This window comes from Phanerochaete carnosa (assembly GCF_000300595.1).
Source record: "Phanerochaete carnosa HHB-10118-sp unplaced genomic scaffold PHACAscaffold_1, whole genome shotgun sequence".
Classification (NCBI taxonomy): domain Eukaryota; kingdom Fungi; phylum Basidiomycota; class Agaricomycetes; order Polyporales; family Phanerochaetaceae; genus Phanerochaete; species Phanerochaete carnosa.
The window spans coordinates 2834975-2855560 of NW_006767628.1; the positions used below are offsets into that span (position 1 = coordinate 2834975).

A 20586-nucleotide genomic window follows, 5' to 3' on the forward strand; every position below is an offset into this window, starting at 1 on the left:
GAAAAAATCCGCGGACGAGACCCGCGCCGAGAGAGAGCAGGCCAACAAGCCCCCTCTGAGCCACATCATCAACCTCCATGACATGGCGCAAGTCGCCCGCAAAGTCCTGCCGTACAAGGCCTTCGCGTACTTTGCTTCCGCCTCGGACGACGAGCTCAGTACGTCTCCCCTCCTTATCTTCTCCGCCCCACACTACTAATCACGACGCTCGCAGCGACCCACGAAAACGCGCGCGCCTTCTCGCGCTTCTTCTTCCACCCGCGCGTGCTCCGCCCGCTCTCCAACTGCGACCCCTCGACGACCATCCTGGGCTACAAGTCCGCCCTGCCCATCTTCGTCAGCGCCTCGGGGCTCGCAAAGCTCGGGCACCCCGACGGCGAGAAGAACATCGCGCGCGGCGCGGGCCGGACGGGCATCATCCAGATGGTCTCGTCCAACGCGTCGCTCTCCTACGCCGAGATCGCCGGCGCCCGCGTCGCGCCCGACCAGGTCATGTTCTTCCAGCTCTACAAGAACAAGAACGACGACACCGCCGCCAAGCGCGTGCGCGAGGTCGAGCAGCTCGGCTACAAGGCCATCTTCCTCACCGTCGACGCGCCCTTCCCCGGCAACAGGGAGCGCGACGCCCGCGCGGCGTGGGAGCTCAAGGAGCTCGAGCGGGCTGCGGAGGCGGGCGAGAAGGGGGGCTCGGCCGAGATGCCGCTGACGACGAAGAAGCTGGAGCAAGTCGAGGAGGACGTCGACACGGGTGGCACCGCGAGCGCGTTCCTCGCGAACGACGATGTGGACATGACCTGGGACAAGGCAGGTTCTTTCCCTGTCTATGCGGGGAGTTGGCACTGACGGAGGCCCCCAGACCATCCCCTGGCTGCGCAGCGTCACCAAGATGCCCATCCTCCTCAAAGGCGTCCAGTGCGTGCAAGACGCGGTCCTGGCCGCCGAGGCCGGCGTCGACGGCATCCTGCTCTCCAACCACGGCGGCCGGCAGATGCCCTAGTAAGCAGCTGGCTCTCCCCGCTCGCCCCCTTAGCTCACACACTCTCCCTCCCAGCTCGTTGCCCCCGCTCGAGGTCCTCTACAGGATCCGGCAGCAGCGCCCAGACCTGTTCGACAAGATGGAGATCTACATCGACGGCGGCATCACCCGCGGCAGCGACGTCCTCAAGGCCGTCTGTCTCGGCGCGAGGGCCGTCGGCCTCGGACGGCCGTTCCTGTACGCGCAGAGCGTGGGTGTTTTCTCCTCTCTCACCTCGAGATCGCGGCGCTGACATGTGAATAAAAAGGCCTACGGCACCGAGGGCGTCGTCAAAGTCATACGCATCCTCGAGCGCGAGATCTACATGTGCATGCGCCTCATCGGCGCGCGCACCGTCGACGACTTGGTACCCCAGATGGTGCGTCAGACGTCTTTTTGTTGCGGTGTTATCAATCGTGCGTGCATCTGACGCCCTACGCTTGCTCTCAAGTCCAGAGCGCGTCGCTTAGACAGCACCGCAGCCGACTTTGACTAATGGAGCTGGAGCAACCAGGTCGGGACTATGGCAGCCTTCGCGGCGACATGGCCTCCTCGTGGCTCGCGTTCGGTAGCAAGCACAAGAACCCTGCCAACAAGAGCCCTCCATTCCTCTCTGCGGGAGACGTCGTCTCAAGGTGCTCCGTCGCGCAGCGAGAAGCAGGGCGTCAAGATCAAAATGAACGGCACCTCGCCATGGAACGGCGGCCCCCATGCTGCGCACCGAGGTCCTCCCGCAGACGACGGACAGCCCGACGGGCCACCTCTACTTCCGTGTCTCGCTCTGGATCCCAGCCGTGAGCCCTCCCGGTTCGCCCTCTGGGCCCTCGTCACCCAAACGCCTGGCAGCTGACTGGAGCGTTCTGCCCACTACGGGCACCTGGTACAACTTCGTCCTCGAGACCGGCACACTCGGCGGCCTCTGGGTCTCGACGGGAAGCGCGATGCTCACCGAAGCCCACACCGGGTCCCTGGGCGGGGACGGCGGTACAGACTGGCACGTCGGTAGACCCTCTATCAGCTATTTCCGGCTTGGATATACAGTCCGGACTGGCGAACGTTGACGCGCTGCGCACTACTCTAGGTGCACTGAGAAGTACTCCCGCTGAACGGCATGACGCAGGACATCACGGAGACGGACTCTGACTATAACGGGGTCTACGGTCGAGGACTCGGGGCCGACGACGCAACCGTAAGAGATGTCAAGCGCAGCACGTCGGGCGGCTGCCAAGCAAGTGCGACGGAGACGATCCTTGTATCCAAAATACAGCATGTCCTTACATGAGCGTCACAAACATCCCAAGTAGCAGCCACAGATCTCCGAATGCTGAGTGTGACCCGCGAGTTTCACAGCTTGGGGACGACAGCGGACCAGTCCACGCGCTCGACCTGCGCAGGACATGTTAAGCACACACGACGTCCCGTATTGAACCTGCCATCCCAAAGGATAGTCGCACTTGCGGCAGACGTAAGGGTCAGCAAGGCACAGATGGCCTTCGTTCAGGTTATCTCGGAGACTGTCAAAGGGAAGTTGTGCCAGCAACACCAGCTGTTCTCCCCGTATTATACTCGGCGACGAAGGCCCTACTTCGCGAAGCCAAGACCGACGATGAGCCGGCGGTCTCCAACGTCGAGCTACCTGTTGCTGGCGGCATCAAAGATGTCTGTGGGGTAAAGATCGGACCGAGTACTTACCGCCTTGGGCGAGTAGGGAGAGCAGTGTCTTTGTCACTGACACTGTGCAAGACCGTGCTCGGTACAGCTCTGACTGGTCACCCACATGTGCTCCAAGATTAGTAGCGGGTTCCCGGGTATAGCAGGTCGGTGAACAACGCCACCTGCCGGATATGGATTCTCGGAGACTGCCGAGCGTGGCTTGCAGTGTTAAACCCCAAGCGCCTTGGGAGCATCCTGGTTCCCGCCGTGACTGTGCTCGTTCGGACCCATTCCTCGTCCGACGCAGTCAACATCACCCACAAATACCCTCACCAGCTCTCGCAATCCGAACCACAAGTGTCGTGATTTTTCATGTCCTCTTCTGCTCGTCTGTCGCCCCACCGTCGCCGGTCGCACTCTGCATCATCCCCTCTCCCAACTTCTCGACATCATTCGTCGGACAGATGGTGCACAGCGTCCAAGCGACCGCGCGCAAGCAATGCGCATAACTCCTCCTGCGGAGACTTCGTGTCAGACCTGCCTGCAGAGAAGTGGGACGTAGACAGATGGAGGCGGGGCAAGATGGCCAGGCGGGATAGTTCGGTGAGCATACCCGCCCTGGGCACAGCGACGATCAGGGACGCTGACTCTAGCCTTATTATACCAAGTCACCTCTATCAAGTCCTCGTGGTCCATGTCTCTTTGGCTCAAGCCCTGTCTTCCGCGAGCCGTGGGCCTTTGTGCCCCCGTCCAGTCTCCCCAGCACCTCGGACGCATTCCAGCTCTTCCCCTCGCGCCCAAGGCAAAGCAGAAGCGGTTCCCACCCTTCCTCCCCAGCGTCCCGTTCTGCTTCAGATCTCCCCGCCATGCCGCTACGATCACCGGATGAGGATGCCTGCCGATTGCGTACGTCGGCATTCGGCGAGCTCCAGCGGAGCGTCGAGCAGAGCGGAGACTGCCTTGTCAGCCGGATGCGCGACTGGGAGCGCGAGCACGTTCATCCAGGCCCTGCACCATCACCCGCCGCGTTCGTGGGCGAGATGGAACGTGCATCCAGTGTGGCGCCGACACCGTGGGCAGTCCCTGAACCGGACCTATACGATGACGAGGATGACATACAGATCGTATCCGGTGACCTCGTGTCTGATGGGGCCTCCGAGTTGGGATCAAGGGTGGGAGATGATGGGGAGGACGAGATGGATCTGGACCAGCCGGTCTATAGCGCTCCCCACGACGCTGTCGACGCGCGGTTATCCTCCCCCGGCCACGACAGCTATTACACACCCTCCGGATATTCCACCGACGACGAGTCGCCTGCGCTCTCGTCTTCGACATCGAGCTCGATTAGCTCCTCACTCGTGTCCCTACCGGCCCATCCGGCGCCCTTCGTAGATTCCTCCGTCCTCGGTGGTCACCCGTTCTTCTCGAACTCCCAACCGAACACGTCTCCCTCTGAGAAGGCAATAGCCGCCCTTACTCTCGTCATGGCGAACGGCGCCGGTGGGCTTAATGATTATGGGGCCGTCCGCGCTTTGGATGCGCAACAGACTAGCCTTGACGAGTCTCTCGTCGGAGAGATGTGGCATTAACGTATCATCCAACGACAAGTTGTACAAGAGCACGCTGTCGAACCCGGACATCCAAGGGACTTATCTCGTCTGCGATTCAACCAAAGGATATGAATTTGCTGTATCGTCTTTCTCCTCCTATCGGTCTCATATGAATCATAGTGGTTAATTTCGTTCTTGGTCTCTTTGTTACAATTTCCGACCGTTGCTCTTACATTTCAGCATACTTCCTCCCACCTACAGCAGCATCCGTTCGTATTCCTAGTGATTGTCACATATCCTTATTTCTCGCTTCTCTCGTACTCTGTATTACCACCGGTTCGTTGTAGCCAAAACTAGCCATCGCATTCGTTGCGGTCCAGATTACGCGATATTGTATATATACAAGAATAGTGTAGTAGTTTCGAGCATCGCCTGCTGCCAAGCCCCAGCAGTCCAATCTAATCCCAGACACATGGGTCCTATTTGTTGCATCTGTACAACGTTCCATGCTTTGTATTTCGGTTCCATTCCGAAGGAACGGGGGTGCCTGCGTGACTCGTGAGGCTGGGGTACCTGCGATAATCCATGAGGAACGATCGATGTTCCCGCATTCTACGTAGTACGTACTAGCTTGCCCATGGGGCAGTGCTCCTGTCATACAGATAATCTAAGCTGAGGCTATTGAACACCCAGGTACGGTTCCAGACACTCACCGGCCTGTGACATCCATCGCCGGTTAGTCTGCGGCATCTCCGGCGGAAGAGGTTTTTGCTGCCTGCGGTGCCGGAGTGGATGACAAGGGACGGGAAAGCGCGCCGGCCTCCTTGAGGAGCCGTTCGCTGAACTGCGTGAGACTGTCGACGAGCGAGGCGGAGGTCGCGGAGATCCACTCCCGGTGCCGCCGCTGGATGCGCGCGTTCTCGGCGCGCTGGCGCTCCGCCTCGCGTTCGGCCCGTGCGCGCAGGAGAGCCTCGTGCTCCGTCTTGCGCTGGGCTGCGGCGCGGAGGCGTGTCTCCAGCTCGTACAGGGTCTCGGCGCGCAGGCGCGCCGCACGTTCCGAGGCGAGGGAGTGTTTCATTGCTAACCGTGAGTCAGTATGGGAAGGGACGGGTGTCGGAATGGGGGCGCACACCTGTGAGGACGGAGGACACGCCAGATGGGAGGTACAGTTCCCGTTCCTGCTGGGAGAGACGGCCGGTATCGTCGAGCGAGGGTACACTCGTGCTAACCCAGGAAGGCAAGTCTGGGACGTCCAGCAATTCAAAGCTGACTAGCGAGGGATCTGCGTTCTCCAGCCCATCGCACCCAGGGACGTCCTGCCGATGCGGGGGTGATTGTCGTAGAAGTACGTCAGGCGGAGGTTCGTTGGCCGCAAGCAATGAAGCCGGCGCCTGCGAAGCAGCTCTTGTAGAGGCTGTGGGCAAGATCAGCGGCTCGCTATCTGGGTTGGTCCCATAAACGATATCAGACTCTGGAATCGCTGGATGGCCCTTCTCAGTGCCCGAGGGCGCATCGTTGGGTGTATGCTGTGCGGTTGCAGTCGACGTGGGCGTCAACAAACCAAACGTAGCAGCTGTGGTGGTGGATCCCACTGTCGATTTTCCTGAGCCCGTTGGCTGGAAAGGCGTCTTTTTCGTTACAGCTCCAGCGGATGAGGCGCGCTGTTTCTTAACTGATGATAAAGAGACAGTAGGGCGCATCGGCCTCTGGCTGGTGGGCGCCGTGACATCAGTTCGCCCAGCCTGCGAATCTATACGACCTGGACACCAAGAATGTTACAGAGAGTAAGAGTAATCTTAATGTTGTCTTACGCCTTTTGTGTGGTGGTCGGGCGACTAGGACACAATCTACGTGTAAACGTTCAGTAACCGTCACCTAAAACTCGGCCCTTATGTGCGCGAACGAACCTAGCCGCATGGTGTTTCGAGTCGCACGAAAAGGATTTTGGCAGAACTCATGCACTAGAGCGAATAATGTGTTCCCAGAGGCGACGATAGGAGGTTGTACTTACCTCCCCAACGTTCTTCCGTCGGAGAGTCGCTCGGGTCAGTCGAGGCTAACTTTGTAAGGCTTGGCTTCATGGTGTGCAGTCTTGGGTCATTAATTCCTCAATGCCTCAATCAACAAGGCCAAGATGAAAGAGCGAAAGCAAGCAAGTCGATCATTTGGCTGGTGGTAGGCGAGTTCCCCGCACTCACGCGTAAGCGCACAGATCGCGCGAGATCTGAGCGTGGCAGAAGCGCCAGAGCCCTTGCGGTGCGCACCACCATCCTCCTCGCAAAATGTCCTCCGACGAGTCCCGCCCTGGCCCCTCGACACCCGCGAAAAAGCGTTCAAGATGGGACGCTGAAGACCACTCCTCGGAAGGGCCACAAAAGCCCGTAGCAACAAAGCGTCTCAAATCCAAGCCTCCTCCCGAGTCCCAATCGCCTGCGAGCATACCTTCCTCCGCACCCGCCTCTCGCCAGGTCAGCGTGGAGCGCAGACGACCAACTCATAGCACCTATGTTCCACCGAGAACTCTGCATCCGCCTATCGTGCCTTCGCGTTCTGTGTACTGCTACGAACGGTTGAACTCTATCGAGGAAGGCTCCTACGGTGTCGTCTTCCGGGCGAGAGAGAAGGAGACCGGAGATATCGTCGCTCTCAAGAAGCTCAAGCTCGATGAAGAGAAGCACGGCTTCCCTATCACTGCCCTGCGCGAAATCAACGCGCTGATGACCTGCAAACACGAGAATGTCGTTGGCATACGCGAGGTCGTCGTCGGCGACACCTTGACACAGTAAGCCCCGCTTACCCTTGCACACAAGACCTACCTCAGCATGCCGCGTGTGAAAGGGTGTTCATAGTCATGGACTTTATCGAACATGACCTCAAAACCCTCCTCACTGTCATGCCCTCTCCCTTCTTGCAGTCAGAAGTCAAGACACTTATGCTCCAACTACTCTCTGCTGTAGCATTTTGTCACGAGCGCTGGATCCTACATCGCGACCTCAAGACTAGCAACCTTCTCATGAACAATCGTGGGACAATCAAGGTTGCCGACTTCGGGTTGGCCAGAAGATATGGGGATCCTGTGGGCGTTGGCGGGTTGACACAGCTAGTCGTAACTCTGTGGTATCGGTAAGTCTGTGGAATCTTGGGTCGGACGCTGCCCCTGCTAAGCTGCTTTCAACAGTGCGCCTGAAATATTGCTTGGGGCCACCACGTACTCGACCGCCGTCGACATGTGGTCCGTGGGATGCATCTTTGCCGAGCTGCTCCTCAAGGAGCCGCTCTTCCAGGCGAAGAACGAGCTCGAACTCATCTCGATGATCTTCAAACTCCTGGGGCCCCCAACAGGCACGACTTGGCCAGAGTACTCGAGCCTTCCTCTCGCTAAGACAATGAACCTTCCCGCCCCATATCCCTCACAGTTGCGGCAAAAGTTCCCGTACATCACAACAGCGGGGCTCGACCTGCTGTCTCAGTTACTGACGTATGACCCTGAGCAGAGGATAACAGCAGAAGAGGCATTAAAGCATCCTTACTTCAGGTCTGTACAACGTGTCACCCTGTCCATCCATCGTAGTGACATGCCTCCCAGTGAATCACCATACCCGAAGCACCCAGATTTATTCGGCTCTTTCCCCTCAGCAGCAGCCGGAGAGAAGTACGTTCCGTCCTGCCCTCGTGCTTCCGCGAGATTAACTGCTTAGTACACTTGTCTAGGAGACAAAAGCTCTACAAGAGTCCTTCTGCACCCGCACGTGCCGCCGATTACAAACTTCTCACTGAGTTTGACATGCCGTAGTACGACTGAGCAATGTCTATTGGTAGCGTGAGCTATAAATCCGACTGAATATATAAGGCTAGGCATGCTAGTACTTGGAGTAGTCCTTGGGCGAAATATGGGGGATGCACTGTACATGGGACATTACAGCATGGGGACAGTTGGTGTGGGCTGGGACATACTGAGTAACTGAGTGACTTGCGAAAGGTGATTGGGAGGGGGTACCTGGGCCAGCGGTGGCATCTGGTCTGTTTGGCCTTGGGCAGCCTGGTTGAGCTGAGGCGGCGGATTTGAAGCGGGTATATGATTGATTACAGGCTGATCAACTTGCAGCGGCTGACTCGTTAGTACAGGCTGTCCGTCCTGCGCTGGCGGTAGAAGCTCTGGGACATGATAGTCTGGCAATTGGGATAAAAGCTCCCTGAACCTCCGGAAGCGGCTCCTGGTACGCTCCACATCACCGCCGCATTTGTCGTAAAACTCCTTCACTTCCTTGACGGTGAACAGGTACTCATTGGCGATATCTAGCACAACTGGGGCGACAGTGTACACGCCAGGGTCATCCGAACTGGACTAGCGGTTAGTAAACATGAAGTACACAAAGGGAAGGTTGCGTACGTTGACCGCTGTCTCTTTTTAGGGGGCTCCTCTTCCTCCTCAGCCCTCCGGGCAAGTTGCGGCGGGGGATCCTGACCTTCGCGGGTACGCCATTCGTTTTCGTCGTCTTCCTCTTCAGCGGCGTGCTGACGCGCCACAACGACTTCTGGCGGAGGGATATGGGGCGGTGGCGGTGGTGCGAAATTCGGCGGTGGACCAAGCCTCGGATCGTACAAAACAGGATCAAACGCGCTGGGACCCGGTATGCCACTGGATGTGATGGGTTGTTGCCCAGGCACCGGTGCAAGGGTAGGTGACGCGGAGATGAATTCGAGCTCCTCGTTGGAAGGACCAGTCTCGCCGTCGCGTCCTTTCCGCTTGTTGCGCTTCGCCTTCTCTTCTGGCTTGCGGATGTAGCCATACTGGCCCTTCTCACCAACCACTGGTTTATTGCGTGCCACGATCTCAGCGATCTTCACATCTAGCCGTGCCGCGTTTTTCTTGTACCTCTCACGCCAGGATTGCCACGTATGACGAGTAACCCACGAGTAGTCGGGATCGCCAGCCTAGACACGGGGTCAGGGCCGACCATGTGACAAGAACAACTGGACGTACCATGTCGCACAGTTGTTGGTAGAGGCGATTGCCAGTTCTACCCCCTGTCTCCTTGAAGGGAATCTTCATCGCAATCCAGTTGCATAAGTGTGTTTCGTCCTCTTCAGTGAAGTGTGTCCGTCTAGACATTTGAAGCAGCTGTCAGGAAGGAGAACAAACACGACGGGTGGACTCACTCTTCGCCAGCTCTGCGCCCACCAGGATTCTTGTACACCAACGGCGTGTAAGACACATACACCTTCTCGATACATCTCTTCACCCAGAGGTACGATTCGACAAACTTGTCCTGCTCGTTCTGATAAGTCTTGACCAAGTGTTGGAAAACCTCGGTGTTCGGGTCCGCCAAGATGACTCTGGCGGACTGTGGGGACGCGGAGGGATCTCCTCCAGAATGCTTTAAAAAGTTTTCATAAATCTGATCGTGATGTACATGTGGAGGACTCGTGCGGTACTCACCAGAATACGTTGGCTAAGCGCAGCGCGCACGTTCACGTTTGCGATACTCGGGTCGATGTGCATGCGAATGGGCTGGCCATCATGGATAAAAATCTGCCTTAAAAGCATCCCCTGGACCTTGCATGCTTCGACAAAAGTGTATGGCACAAAGTATCGATCTGGCCTGTCAGGGCTGTTCCAACAGAGTCGAAGGCGTTCCTCTTCCGGGGTGCCGGGTTGTATGAGGATGAACCCGGCACGCGGTACTTTGGACTCTACTCTTCCCCCAAGAGCCTGTGTGACGTGTCAGTCTACCGACGTTGTATAGTACATGACACAATTTTACGAACAGCAATTGTCTCGCAGACCTCTGTCTGGATGTCGTGGGGGATGTCTTTCTGGATGAAGAACTTGATAGCCATGCCGTTCTCATCTTGGAAGATAGGCTGTGCGAAAGATAATGATCGCTTGTCAATTGCTCTCTCGTCCGTGAAGAGAACAGCAAATACCATGTTGATTGCGGCGGGCGTGAAGCTACACTGACTGGAAGACCGAAGGCTGGGTTAGAGTTAGGTTTACATACGCTTCGGGGTTAGGGCCTCGCTCTTTATATACAGGTGCTTACGTGAGCTTTAGACAGACGCCTCTCCTTCATTGGCTATTAGCCGCCCAAACATGATCCGCCATAAATATTAATATTCATAAGCCGTACGCTGTTTATCCTCTAAGCCGCCACAGGATGCATAACAAACCGTTGGTTGAACATCATGCCCGGGTCATACTTGGCCTTGACCCACTGCATCCTCGGATAGTTCTCAGCAAACAGCTCCTCCTCCGCCTCGAGCTGAGGTTTATGAAAGGTAGATGCTGTTATGATGATACGTTTCCTCAGTGGGTACGCTGTTGATTTTTTCGTGCAGATAACACTCGAGGCAAATCGAGCCATGGAGAGGGCCGTCCTTGAGAAGGTCTACTTCTGGCGAACCTTCAGACGTGTTGCCATCGGGCGCCACCGCGGGCTCGGTGATGGCATACACCACCAAGACCTGACCTGTCAGCTGTGTGCATGACAACCGCGGTGGCTTTCAAGGTGTCAACATCAGCTGCACACTTGAGGGCGATATTATGCTTGCCGCCGGCGCTCGCCAGTGGTCGGAACGCGGTGGGGTGGCGGCGCAAAATAATGTGAAAGAAGCCCCAGGATTGTTTAGAAGTGTACACAGCAAAAGAGAGAGGCGGTAGGGGAGTAGGTCCACCAGCTAGGGGCCCATTGACGCAGATAGTGAGGATGCTGGCCAGTACGGCCCATCCACAGATGCTACCACTGCTATTAAACGCCAGGGGCCCTTGCGTTTGGTCAATTCAGTATTCTGGGGCGACTACTTGATGTCAGAGGTTCCGTCTGATCGTTGTATGGAACTGCAATCTGCAGTGAAGTTGAATAGTTACACGTGGGTCGGCTTAGATGTAGACGCCGCCCATTACCCCGGCGAATTTGAAAACTGAAAGGACGATGAATCAGACCATGGAGATCCTGAGGCTTTAGTGAACTTAAATTTAGTGGAGATGTCGTCATCCCACCTAATTTCTTCAGTGGCAGCAGCATACTATCCTAACGACGATTAGCTTCGCGCTTCTCCCGCTGTGTATTATGACACACTCATGAGCAACAATAAGCATTTGCAGGGGATCCTGCTCCTGCGTGAAGGGATAACAGCCCGAAAGTGACCTCCGGATTGTGAATGGATCCCGGTACATTTGGCTACTCCAGAACTTTTCCTGGGTTCATGATACCCTTCGGGTCGAACAGTGCCTTGATCCTCTTCATGATCTCGATGCTCGTCGGGTTCTTGGTGTAGGGAAGGGCGTGAGTCTTCATGACTCCTATTCCGTGCTCGGCAGAGATAGAGCCCTTGTATGACGCTAGGGGCAATGGTTAGACATTTCGGAGCCAGGTCACCGCCCGAAAGTTCATATACTTACCGACTAGTTCATACACGAAAGGCTCGAGCGCCGCTTCGATTTCTGGTGTGTATGCTGCGGCGACCACGTTCAGATGGAGGTTGCCTGAATTTTCTTAGCTTCAGCGAGTTCCATGGCCGAATGCTGCACCCGACTCACCGTCACCAACGTGGCCATAGCCGACGACATGCTTCACAGCATCGTCTCGGAGGAGGCCTTTCGAGCGAAGCTGTTCCCTGGTTTTGTCCACAGCTTCTTTGAAGCTGGCGACAGGGATTGAGATATCGTACTTGTATGCTTTGCCCTCTTTCGATACAGCCTCAGTAATGCCTTCACGGATCGCCCAAAGCTGGGAGAATTGGGCAGGCGATTGAGACAGGACACCCGTATTGATTAGAGGCTCATCTGCCTCCATGAGTGACTCAAGCAGGCCGTTGAGTTTCTGCGTCCGTGTTAGGATGTTACATAACAAGCGAAAGCGTTTGAGTCTAACCTCTTCGTCATGCTCACGCTTGCCGCCGCTGGTCTCAACCAAGACGAAGCACTCTGCGCCCTCGACGTCCTCATCGTTCAGGGCACGTCCCTGCCCATGTTTGACGGCAAGTTCGTACGCTCTCCGATCAATGAACTCGAACGCAGAAAGAATCTCCGATAGCTGGCGCTTGACTTCGCGGAACAGCGGCAGGACATTCTCGTACTTGGGCAAAGCAAGCATGACATTGCTTGAGGCTTGGGGAGCAGGTGCCGCGAGGATCGACACACCTGTTATGATGCCAAGAGTGCCCTCAGCACCAATGAACAGCTGTTTAATGTCATAACCTATTGTTTACTATAAGTTGTGGAGATAAGCGTGAATGGATATATACATACCAGTGTTGTCCTTCCGGAGGGTAGTTAGCTGATCCAGCACCGTGCCATCGGGCAATACGACTTCGAGACCCAGAACAGAACCGTGGAGAGATCCATAACGGAGTAGGCGGAGGCCTCCAGCGTTCGTAGAAACGTTTCCGCCGATTTGACAGCTGAAATGGTATTATACGCGACATCTGGCACGTTACAATAACTTGTGCGTACCTGCCCTTAGCACCAAGGTCCAGAGGCATGATATAATTGTGAGGCGCAAGGTATTCTGACAAGGCTTCGAGAATACAACCTGAGTCCGCAACAATAATACCTATACGCTCATGAACGTTAGTCCAGTCGCTGCATGCCAAAGGCGTATGACTCACCTGAAACGGGGTCGAAGGAGCGGATCTTGGTCATGTTCCCAAGACTGAGTATGAGCTCGTCTTTGATGGGTACACCACCTCCGACCAAGCCAGTGTTCCCACCTTGTGGGACTATGGCGATCCCCCTCTCATTGCACCACCTAACGATCTCGCTAACCTCCTTGGTTGTGCACGGACGGAGTACAGTGGTTGATTTTCCGTGGTATTTGTTCATCCAGTCATTATTGAAATTGGAAAGTTCAGCAACAGGCGTGGAGATGGGAGCTAGCGTTGAAAGAATAGAGGATGCGGGGAGGATCTGTTGGAAACGAGCTATGTCCTGTTCTGTGACCGGGTTGAAGGTTGGTTGGGTATGTGCCCAGCGTCGGATTGAACGCTGGGGTAACCTCCTAACGACGTTACGAGCTGCGAACATGGTGGTGTAGGTCGAAGCCGTACCTGAACGCGGGAGGCAAGGTCCAATCCGAAGCGGCTCATTCGGACTCGGTCCTCCGAAACCATGAGTGTAAATGTCGCGCTTCTCGCGTGCCCAACTCTAATTACCGCGTTCAACGTTGAAATTCTATTCCAGCTGGACTCATCACCAACACACCCTCCGACATGCCTCCAGAGGTTATCGTGGTGGATAGTGACGACGAGATTGAATGCACTGGTCAATTCCGTGGAGTCCGAGTCAAAATCGAACCTGTATGCTTCGCGCGCTATGACGTTCATCTCATTCAACCGTAACCTTGTCAATGTAGGAGATTCTCGATTTAACCAGTGACGGGGACGAAGACAAACCCCAGTCGGCGGCGGTACCAGCAACTGCAGGTCCATCCCGCCGCCAGCCGATTGCGTCCACTAGCAGTGTGCGACAAAACTCTGAGCCCAGCCTAAGACGAACATTGGAGAAGGGGATAAGAATAGTCGTGCGTACGAGATTCTTTCGGTCGCACTACATACACTGAGACCGCTCACAGACAGAGAAGGCAACTCAAAGACTGGCTAGACCGAGTTCAGGTATAGCTGCCGTCTCTGAGGACGTACCCTCCAGACGTGCGGAGACTATTGAGATTTCTGATGGTGAAGAGGAGGATTATGCTGCACTTGATATCAATAACCATGCAAACGTAAGTTCACGCGTCGAAGGCATTAGAGAGCCGTCCTCAGCTGAGCTTGAGAATGCAGTGGAACACTCGACCTGCCGGTCGCGGCAAATCCCAGACTGTCCGCGATCTGGACGAGGAGCTGGCTCAATCTACACGCGAACTCGTACTCTCCCTTCCGGCAATTCAGAGGCAGAAAGAAAAGGCGGCAGCGACTTCGATTTTCTCTGGACATCGCAGTGGAGTGGGACGGTCAACGTACGACACCCATCCGACTAAGACTGGCAGAGTCTGGTCCAAGGTTGACTTTTTCTCATATTCAGAGTTCTCGCTATTGAACTTTGAACTTAGCTCTCGGGTTTGCATTCATCGACATATAATATGATCCCAGCACATAGATTGATGAGGACATCTGGATCATGTCTGAACGTGCCCACAGCCAGAGCGCGGCTCGAGATGACTCGAAGAAGGGTGTTGCCTCATTTCTCTCCAGGATGTCAGTAGATCTAGTTCTCGCTTGTTCGAAACCTGATCGCAAATCTCCCAGCTGTGAATACCGTTGCACAAAGTGGACCAATAACGATCGTTGCAAGTTGTGTCTTGGATGGAGACGTAGAGGACGACGGTCAGTGTCCGCACCCGCTGGATATCTTTGAAAGCTGACCTACGGAAGGGTTTCGCAGAGCGAAATATTTTATATAACAGGGAAGGCACGCTTAAAGTGCTTTATAACAACAAAGGTATGTATTGATAACTCAGGCTTACTCTGAACCTGCAGTGCTTCACGATCTCTAGAAATAATACTGCACGAGCACGAAATGAGCAGATCACCACACCAGGTAGTAGGGGGTATGTGCGTATTCACAAAGCACAGCGTGGGTCGCAACTCACGTCTTAGACGTAGCAGATGTCCACACGAAGACGTATACGGTCAACGACGTTCAGTTCGACCCTGCCGAGTAAGCGACTTTCATCGCACAGCCGCACAGTTTCCTGATCATGCAATTTAGCTCAACTCGCTTTGCATCGTGCGGTAGAGACAAGAAAATAATACTCTGGAACTGCGCTAATCCAGAGAGGCCTGTGAGACATCGAGGTATGTGTCCTTTGGGGCCAACGCAACCCTCCTGACCATAGTATCATCAGTGGCACGCTATATGGACGCTATTCCTGAGGGATTGCAGTACAAGCCTAGCGGGTCGATCTTTGCCGCGTGGACAAACAATGGGTGCGTTTGCTCGTGTTTGGCACCGCTCTAGGTTTAGCTAACGGCTGTATAGCACCTGTCTTCTTCACAGCAGCGAGGATGCCCCGATGACACTTCATGCCGGAACAGAAGGGCATCCAGTACAGTCCGTCGCTTGGGGAAGAGGAAGGTTTTCGAACAAGTTATACACAACTTCTGGGACTGAAGACGAGTACGCCGGATGCCACAAGTGCTTTGACGTGGCAACAGGAAGCAAGAAGGGGACGTCTTTTGGCAACACTGCCGCGGGCGAATGTTTGGATGTGGACCCGACAGGTAGCAATCTGTCCATGCTCAGCCTGCTGTCGTCTTGACCCCTCGTACCATAGGAACATGGCTAGCACATGCGACCTGTGGCGAGCAAAATATCTTCGAGCTGACATTGTACGACTTGAAGAATCTTCATCGACCGATTACAGATATCACTCTACCGCCATTCACCCTGCAACCGGATCTCGATTGCAAGCCGCGCGTACAGCAAGTGCTCTTGAGTCCCGACTCGATATATCTCGCTATAGCGCGCAGCGACAACGTCACTCACGTCTACGACGCCCGTTTCCTTGGACGCAGAGTTCTCTATGAGTTTCCGCATGGCGCAGCGGTGGAGGCGACTAAGGAAGACGGCCAGTACGGCATTTATAAGGTTGAATGGCTCGATGATGGTACGCACCGGTTGAATCTTGTCACCTGCGGTGCGGACGGCTGCGTACGCTTGTGGGATGTCAAACAAGCGTACGGTGACTTTTCAGATACAATCGTCGCCCAGTCGACTTCTTATGCCGGATGGTTCTCTCTGGGCGACATATATAAGGGTGAGATACCTCTCGTCATGTGAGTGCTCTTTCCCTGTCGACATCTGCACCTTCGCTAACGGATCGCAGGGGCGACGGCAGCGGTAATGTTGTTGTTTGTGATAGGATAGATACCCTTGACGAACCCCCACGGCAATCCTTGCTAGATACATCCGTATAATTTTATACAGCTCATATACAAAGCAAGGCTAAATTATGAAAGCAACAGACAAAGCGACGACATATGCAAGAACAGCAGCGCACAAGGTCACTCCGGTTGCACTCTGACAAGACTAGAGAGCTCCGAGAACAACAGATCGTCCACCTCTCTCTGCATCATTAACCCCCATGTTATCTCTTCCTGGTATCCACTCAGAAGGCCCATGCCCTTCTCCACACGCGACTCCCCGTGCTCACCATACCCCATGCCGAACGTTAGTGTGGGCATCGCCGACGGCGTGACGTCGAATGAGTCGCCTGCCTCGTCCACGAGCTTCAGTGCCTCAACTGCCCTACGGACAGCGACCGCAAAGTGCACACGCGTCTCCGGCGTCGCGTAAATCGTGAATTTTTTGATAACGCGGAGCATGACCTTGGTGAACGCGAGTTGACGGTTGGTCTTGACCCGCTGTTTGAGCGCAGGCGACGCAAGGAACGCGATCGAGTAGATCGCCATCATGACGCGTTCGAGGTAGGCGAGCCAGTCTCCACGCTGGATAACGGTGAAATCGTTGTTCTCGATTGGTAGCCGGTGCACCAGCGACTCGAGCAGCTCCCAGAACCAGCTCTCCGGAATCGCAGCGAAGAGCACCTGGCGATTGTCATCAGGATGGCTCAGACGTGTGAACGTCTCAAGGGCAGTATCGATGATCGTTGGCGGTTTCGGGGGGTGCAGGTTTGCTGGCAGGCCTTGAGAGAAGAGCAAAGGCCAAGGGGGGATGGCATCGACTGGGTCGACAAGATAAGACGCACAAAGCTCGATGGCCCTCCGTGCATCTCGGAGGTTCGAAGTCGAAAAGCGGACCGCGAAGCCTATGTGGAGGAGAACGTTGACGACGTCTCGTCGTATCGTCACGAGATCGTTCGTGGTGAGAACAGGCGACAGAGGAGTCGGTACCGAGTCGCTGCTCGTAGGCTTCAGGCTGCACAACCGGAGAAGTAAGCTCAGGAGCCGATGGTGTTTAGCAATAGGTTCGGCATTTATCTCGTGGTGTATAGCGAGATTACGAATGATGTTGGTTATGGCAATGACAATGTCTCCTGGTCGCTGGCCTGGTCCTACTTTCGCATCCTTGAAACCCTGCTTAGGTTTCAGGCTGGCGAATGGATCCGTGCCCTCCTCAATTAGCCCCTTGATGAGATGTCGGTGGGTAACGATCGGCTTGTACGGTGCGTTGCGTGGCATGTCCTCCTCCGGTTCGGAGAATGCGGTCTCCTCAAGGACATCGAGGAGCTCCTCAAATAGGTCTGGGGTCTGGGAGATAGGAAAGCCGGAGTACTGCTTGTAAGGCACGAGCGTTAGGACAGTCATAGTGGCCAACGCGTAAGACAGCTCGTGCGACAATCGTGAGCGTAGCGACAATGTCAGGGCTTCAATATCCACAGTTCCCCAGTCATTCAGGTCTTTGATAGGCCGCTGCGCAACATGCAGGTATTCCTGTTGAATAGCGTCCAAGTCGCGTCCGCCAGCACTATCGACTTCCCGTGCGAGGGGAACATATTCGATCTTTCGTCTCGAGGGCTGTCTGATAGTTCGTGTCGTGACGGAACCCTGGGTATGCTTTGAGAGATGATGCGGAAAACCCGACAACCGAACTCACAGTTTGTACATTGGCAGCTTCGCCTATGGATGAAGGGGAATGTTAGCATGCAATATTAGCAGGCGGGAAGTAGCAGACACACCGATTTTCTGTCTAGCTCGCTTTCCTTCGTCTGTCTCCTCGATCTTGCGTTTCCGTCCTTCCATATCCAAGTCCACCGAGCCAGCGCCATTAAGGTCCGACATAGATGCGGTCGCAGTCATGGGATTGAGACCATTAGGTATTGGAGGCTGCGAGCCATGCCGTTGTGGGCTCTGGACCTGGCCAGTCGCAAATGGCATATTCAAACCACTAGCGGGGAGGTCAGGTACCTGTAAGTTGCCGCCGCCCATAGGCTGACCCATCACGTCTAAGCCATTGACACCACCCATAGCCGGTAGAGTGCCCACCGGTGGAAACGTTCCAGGCATTCCGCCCATAGAGGGTGGCCGCGCTTGAGCAGCGACAGGCATAGGGAAACCTGGTTGGGCGCGGCCTTGCATTCGCTGCTGGTCGCGCATCTGGTTTTTCCGGTATGCCTCCTCGAAGGGTCCGAGCAATTGCATGTAGTAGTGCTGCAGCGTGTTCGCTGTGGACTGCGGTTGTCCGTTCGTTGACATGTGCTGATCTGGTAGGTCGAGATGTTGTAGGAGCTGTCCCCATAGTCCTTGTTGGCTGAGCTTGGTGGAGGTTACGACGCGCGGGAAACCGAAGATGATAGTAGGACATACCTTCATAGAACCCCCCGACGACAGCACTAGTGCCCACAGCCTGAATATGTCGATGTCCTTACCCGCGAGTCTAAATACACCGAGGTCCGCATTGGATACTTCGAGCGAGCGCCACGGTGAGGTAGATGGGTCGTAACCCGGTGGATATGGCAGTCCCGTGAGCTGAGGCGGGAGTGGTACACCGCGCTGTAACATGACGTTTCCGAGACCGACGAGGAACTGTTTCTTCCGTTGCTGTTGCTGCTGCATTGCAGCGGGGTTCATGTTCTGAAGTGGGCGACAGGTGTGGGTAAGCGGTGAGGTGGGGCAGGGTGCGTGCGGCGAACTTACGTTAGTGTGCAAGGACGGACCCTGCGCGCCTTGTTGTTGTGCGGATATGGGCGGAGGGAAATTGTTGAGCTCAGGAGCACTAGAGGAAGAATCTGTCCGCGGCAACTGATGCGTCGATAAACCTCCGAAATATGATGATGCCGAAGTCCCGCCGCCTGGGGCGTAGCGGTTGCCCGCCTTTGCCAAACTAGTCGCCTGGAGCGCGGCCATCTGCTTGGCCGTGTAAGGGTCAAGGTTGTTGAAAGACAATGAACCATCTGGCGAAGCCGGCGGTGGCTGAGCAGGAGAAAAGGGGGTTTGAGGACTGGTAGAGAAGATCAGAGGCTTGCGCGGGTAAATTGGGAGGAGACGCACAGCATGAAATTCGCTAGTGGGCCTCTTTCGTCGTTGCCCGAGCTCTCGAACGTCCTATAGATCTTGTTTGTCCGTCTCCAATCCGCACTCACGATTTCAACGCGGCCGCTTATTCGCAGGCGCTCAGCTCGTCACGCGCGCCAACCTGCGCCAACCTTTTCTAGATTCTCTTTGTCTGCTCTCTCCTCTCATCCATGCCGGCCTCAGAGATAGACGACATTTTCGCCGCTAGTAAAGAGGGCGCGACTGCCAAGTCAGCGCCCCAGCCGTCTACCTCCCAAGCCCCAGAGAAAGAGAAGCAGAAGAAAAAGAGTGTGAAGAAGCGCAAGCGCGGAGCGGAAGGAAAATCTACGGCAGACGAATCAGAGTCTGCTGAGCAGCCTGCGAAAAAGAGAGTCCCCGAGACTGTCGTGGACCCTTCCCTTCAGCTCGCTGCGTCATTGAAAAAGCGCAGCAAGCAGCCCAAGCCCGAGCAGTTGACGGAAACCAAGAACAAACCCAAAGTCGACCGTGAGGAGGAGGAGCGCTTCAAGGACTCCAGAGGCACTGGGCCAAGTATGTCTTTGACGGCGGTAAATGTTCTAATTTTGCCTTGTAATATCTTTCGCCTTAGGGCGCAAAACGGAGGATGGTTTTCTTATATTCAAAGAGGACGAGCTTGGTATCAATGCCGAAAGTGGAGGTGTGTCTTTTTCTCCCCCCGGTCAATACACTTATGAATCCGTGCATCAGGCACACCTCTTTGTCCGTTCGACTGTCAATGTTGTAAGTGTTCAATTAACTTTATAACGCTGGCTGGCGTGTATCTCACTGCGTCGCACAGGTTTTTGATTACTCTAGGCCGTATGTTATGCTCTTTCTTTCATTTCAGCGAGTCACTTAAATCGCGATGGTGAGGCTCTATCGAAGCCCCGGTTACCGCTTCACTACGGTTTCTTGGGGTCAATGTGCAGCCGAGATCAACGAATCCACCGCGCTTCCGTCGGAGTTGCTCCCTCTGTGCTTTCATTACTAGTCGGGAGAGACAGATAGTCTGCCGCTGATGGGTACACTTCTTCTGTACGTTGTCATCTCAGCTTCTTCGTTTTATAGTTTCGCCCGAGCCTCAATCCAGCCATTTGATCGCACGTATAACACCGTTTTATTCACGCGATTAAATCTGTCCCTGCAATTAATGTCAGCTCTATCGAAGTGTTGTGTACCTATTCTGCGGTACTGCGAGGTCAATGTGTAGCCAATTATTAGTCATGGCTACTATTCTCCCTCTGGTTTTCCTTCTATTTACCGGATATAGGGTGGATTGGACATCCCACACGACTATAGGTAGTAGGAACACACTCGCGTCGATTTGTTCACAAATACAGTGTACATACCGCACCGCGCTCTCGGTGACAAAATCGTGTGTACGTGAGTGCCGCG

General features: G+C 55.2%; 10 protein-coding genes across 10 annotated transcripts in view; 6 read left to right on the forward strand and 4 right to left on the reverse strand.

The window, feature by feature from the left end:
* PHACADRAFT_204088 (uncharacterized protein) overlaps nucleotides 1-1511 on the forward strand; it is a gene marked incomplete at its 3' end in the record, with an annotated part of 2544 nt that extends 1033 nt beyond the window's left edge. Inside the window, exons 4-9 of the mRNA XM_007390320.1 lie at nucleotides 20-158; nucleotides 215-819; nucleotides 857-996; nucleotides 1052-1226; nucleotides 1284-1394; nucleotides 1467-1511. Of these exons, the coding sequence (XP_007390382.1) occupies nucleotides 20-158; nucleotides 215-819; nucleotides 857-996; nucleotides 1052-1226; nucleotides 1284-1394; nucleotides 1467-1511 (1215 nt within the window). The remainder of the gene's footprint in view (nucleotides 1-19; nucleotides 159-214; nucleotides 820-856; nucleotides 997-1051; nucleotides 1227-1283; nucleotides 1395-1466) is intronic.
* Nucleotides 1512-3534: 2023 nt separating this feature from the next.
* PHACADRAFT_190073 (uncharacterized protein) lies at nucleotides 3535-4257 on the forward strand (the record flags this gene model as incomplete). Its single annotated transcript, XM_007390321.1, has 1 exon — nucleotides 3535-4257. One exon carries the CDS (start codon nucleotides 3535-3537, stop codon nucleotides 4255-4257), a length of 723 nt encoding a protein of 240 aa, XP_007390383.1.
* Nucleotides 4258-4954: 697 nt separating this feature from the next.
* On the reverse strand, nucleotides 4955-6135 carry PHACADRAFT_24172 (uncharacterized protein; the record flags this gene model as incomplete). Its single annotated transcript, XM_007389518.1, has 4 exons — nucleotides 4955-5298; nucleotides 5351-5977; nucleotides 6030-6065; nucleotides 6126-6135. 4 exons carry the CDS (start codon nucleotides 6133-6135, stop codon nucleotides 4955-4957), a joined length of 1017 nt encoding a protein of 338 aa, XP_007389580.1.
* A 365-nt stretch (nucleotides 6136-6500) lies between these two features.
* Nucleotides 6501-8011, forward strand: PHACADRAFT_85120 (uncharacterized protein; the record flags this gene model as incomplete). Its single annotated transcript, XM_007390322.1, has 5 exons — nucleotides 6501-7000; nucleotides 7057-7341; nucleotides 7397-7753; nucleotides 7805-7870; nucleotides 7930-8011. 5 exons carry the CDS (start codon nucleotides 6501-6503, stop codon nucleotides 8009-8011), a joined length of 1290 nt encoding a protein of 429 aa, XP_007390384.1.
* Nucleotides 8012-8134: 123 nt separating this feature from the next.
* On the reverse strand, nucleotides 8135-10059 carry PHACADRAFT_84643 (uncharacterized protein; the record flags this gene model as incomplete). Its single annotated transcript, XM_007390323.1, has 6 exons — nucleotides 8135-8558; nucleotides 8591-9153; nucleotides 9203-9323; nucleotides 9379-9596; nucleotides 9659-9931; nucleotides 9988-10059. The coding sequence occupies 6 exons, from the start codon at nucleotides 10057-10059 to the stop codon at nucleotides 8135-8137; spliced, it is 1671 nt and encodes a 556-aa protein (XP_007390385.1).
* Nucleotides 10060-10490: 431 nt separating this feature from the next.
* On the reverse strand, nucleotides 10491-13299 carry PHACADRAFT_180107 (uncharacterized protein). Its single transcript, XM_007390324.1, has 6 exons — nucleotides 12829-13299; nucleotides 12674-12773; nucleotides 12470-12621; nucleotides 11759-12418; nucleotides 11621-11704; nucleotides 10491-11560 (listed from the first exon to the last, which is right to left on the reverse strand). Exons 1-6 carry the CDS (start codon nucleotides 13241-13243, stop codon nucleotides 11400-11402), a joined length of 1572 nt encoding a protein of 523 aa, XP_007390386.1. The 5' UTR covers nucleotides 13244-13299; the 3' UTR covers nucleotides 10491-11399.
* A 690-nt stretch (nucleotides 13300-13989) lies between these two features.
* Nucleotides 13990-14551, forward strand: PHACADRAFT_247190 (uncharacterized protein; the record flags this gene model as incomplete). Its single annotated transcript, XM_007390325.1, has 1 exon — nucleotides 13990-14551. The coding sequence occupies one exon, from the start codon at nucleotides 13993-13995 to the stop codon at nucleotides 14299-14301; it is 309 nt and encodes a 102-aa protein (XP_007390387.1). The 3' UTR covers nucleotides 14302-14551.
* Nucleotides 14552-15475: 924 nt separating this feature from the next.
* Nucleotides 15476-16134, forward strand: PHACADRAFT_84022 (uncharacterized protein; the record flags this gene model as incomplete). The annotated part of the gene is made up of 2 exons (XM_007390326.1): nucleotides 15476-15993; nucleotides 16044-16134. Coding segments are annotated over 2 exons (609 nt in total), but the record flags the coding sequence as incomplete, so codon positions are not given.
* Nucleotides 16135-16221: 87 nt separating this feature from the next.
* Nucleotides 16222-19023, reverse strand: PHACADRAFT_83217 (uncharacterized protein; the record flags this gene model as incomplete). The annotated part of the gene is made up of 5 exons (XM_007390327.1): nucleotides 16222-17724; nucleotides 17774-17796; nucleotides 17856-18432; nucleotides 18484-18750; nucleotides 18814-19023. The coding sequence occupies 5 exons, from the start codon at nucleotides 19021-19023 to the stop codon at nucleotides 16222-16224; spliced, it is 2580 nt and encodes an 859-aa protein (XP_007390389.1).
* Nucleotides 19024-19361: 338 nt separating this feature from the next.
* PHACADRAFT_24178 (uncharacterized protein) lies at nucleotides 19362-19998 on the forward strand (the record flags this gene model as incomplete). Its single annotated transcript, XM_007389519.1, has 4 exons — nucleotides 19362-19722; nucleotides 19781-19849; nucleotides 19900-19932; nucleotides 19991-19998. 4 exons carry the CDS (start codon nucleotides 19362-19364, stop codon nucleotides 19996-19998), a joined length of 471 nt encoding a protein of 156 aa, XP_007389581.1.
* Between the last annotated feature and the right edge of the window lie 588 nt (nucleotides 19999-20586).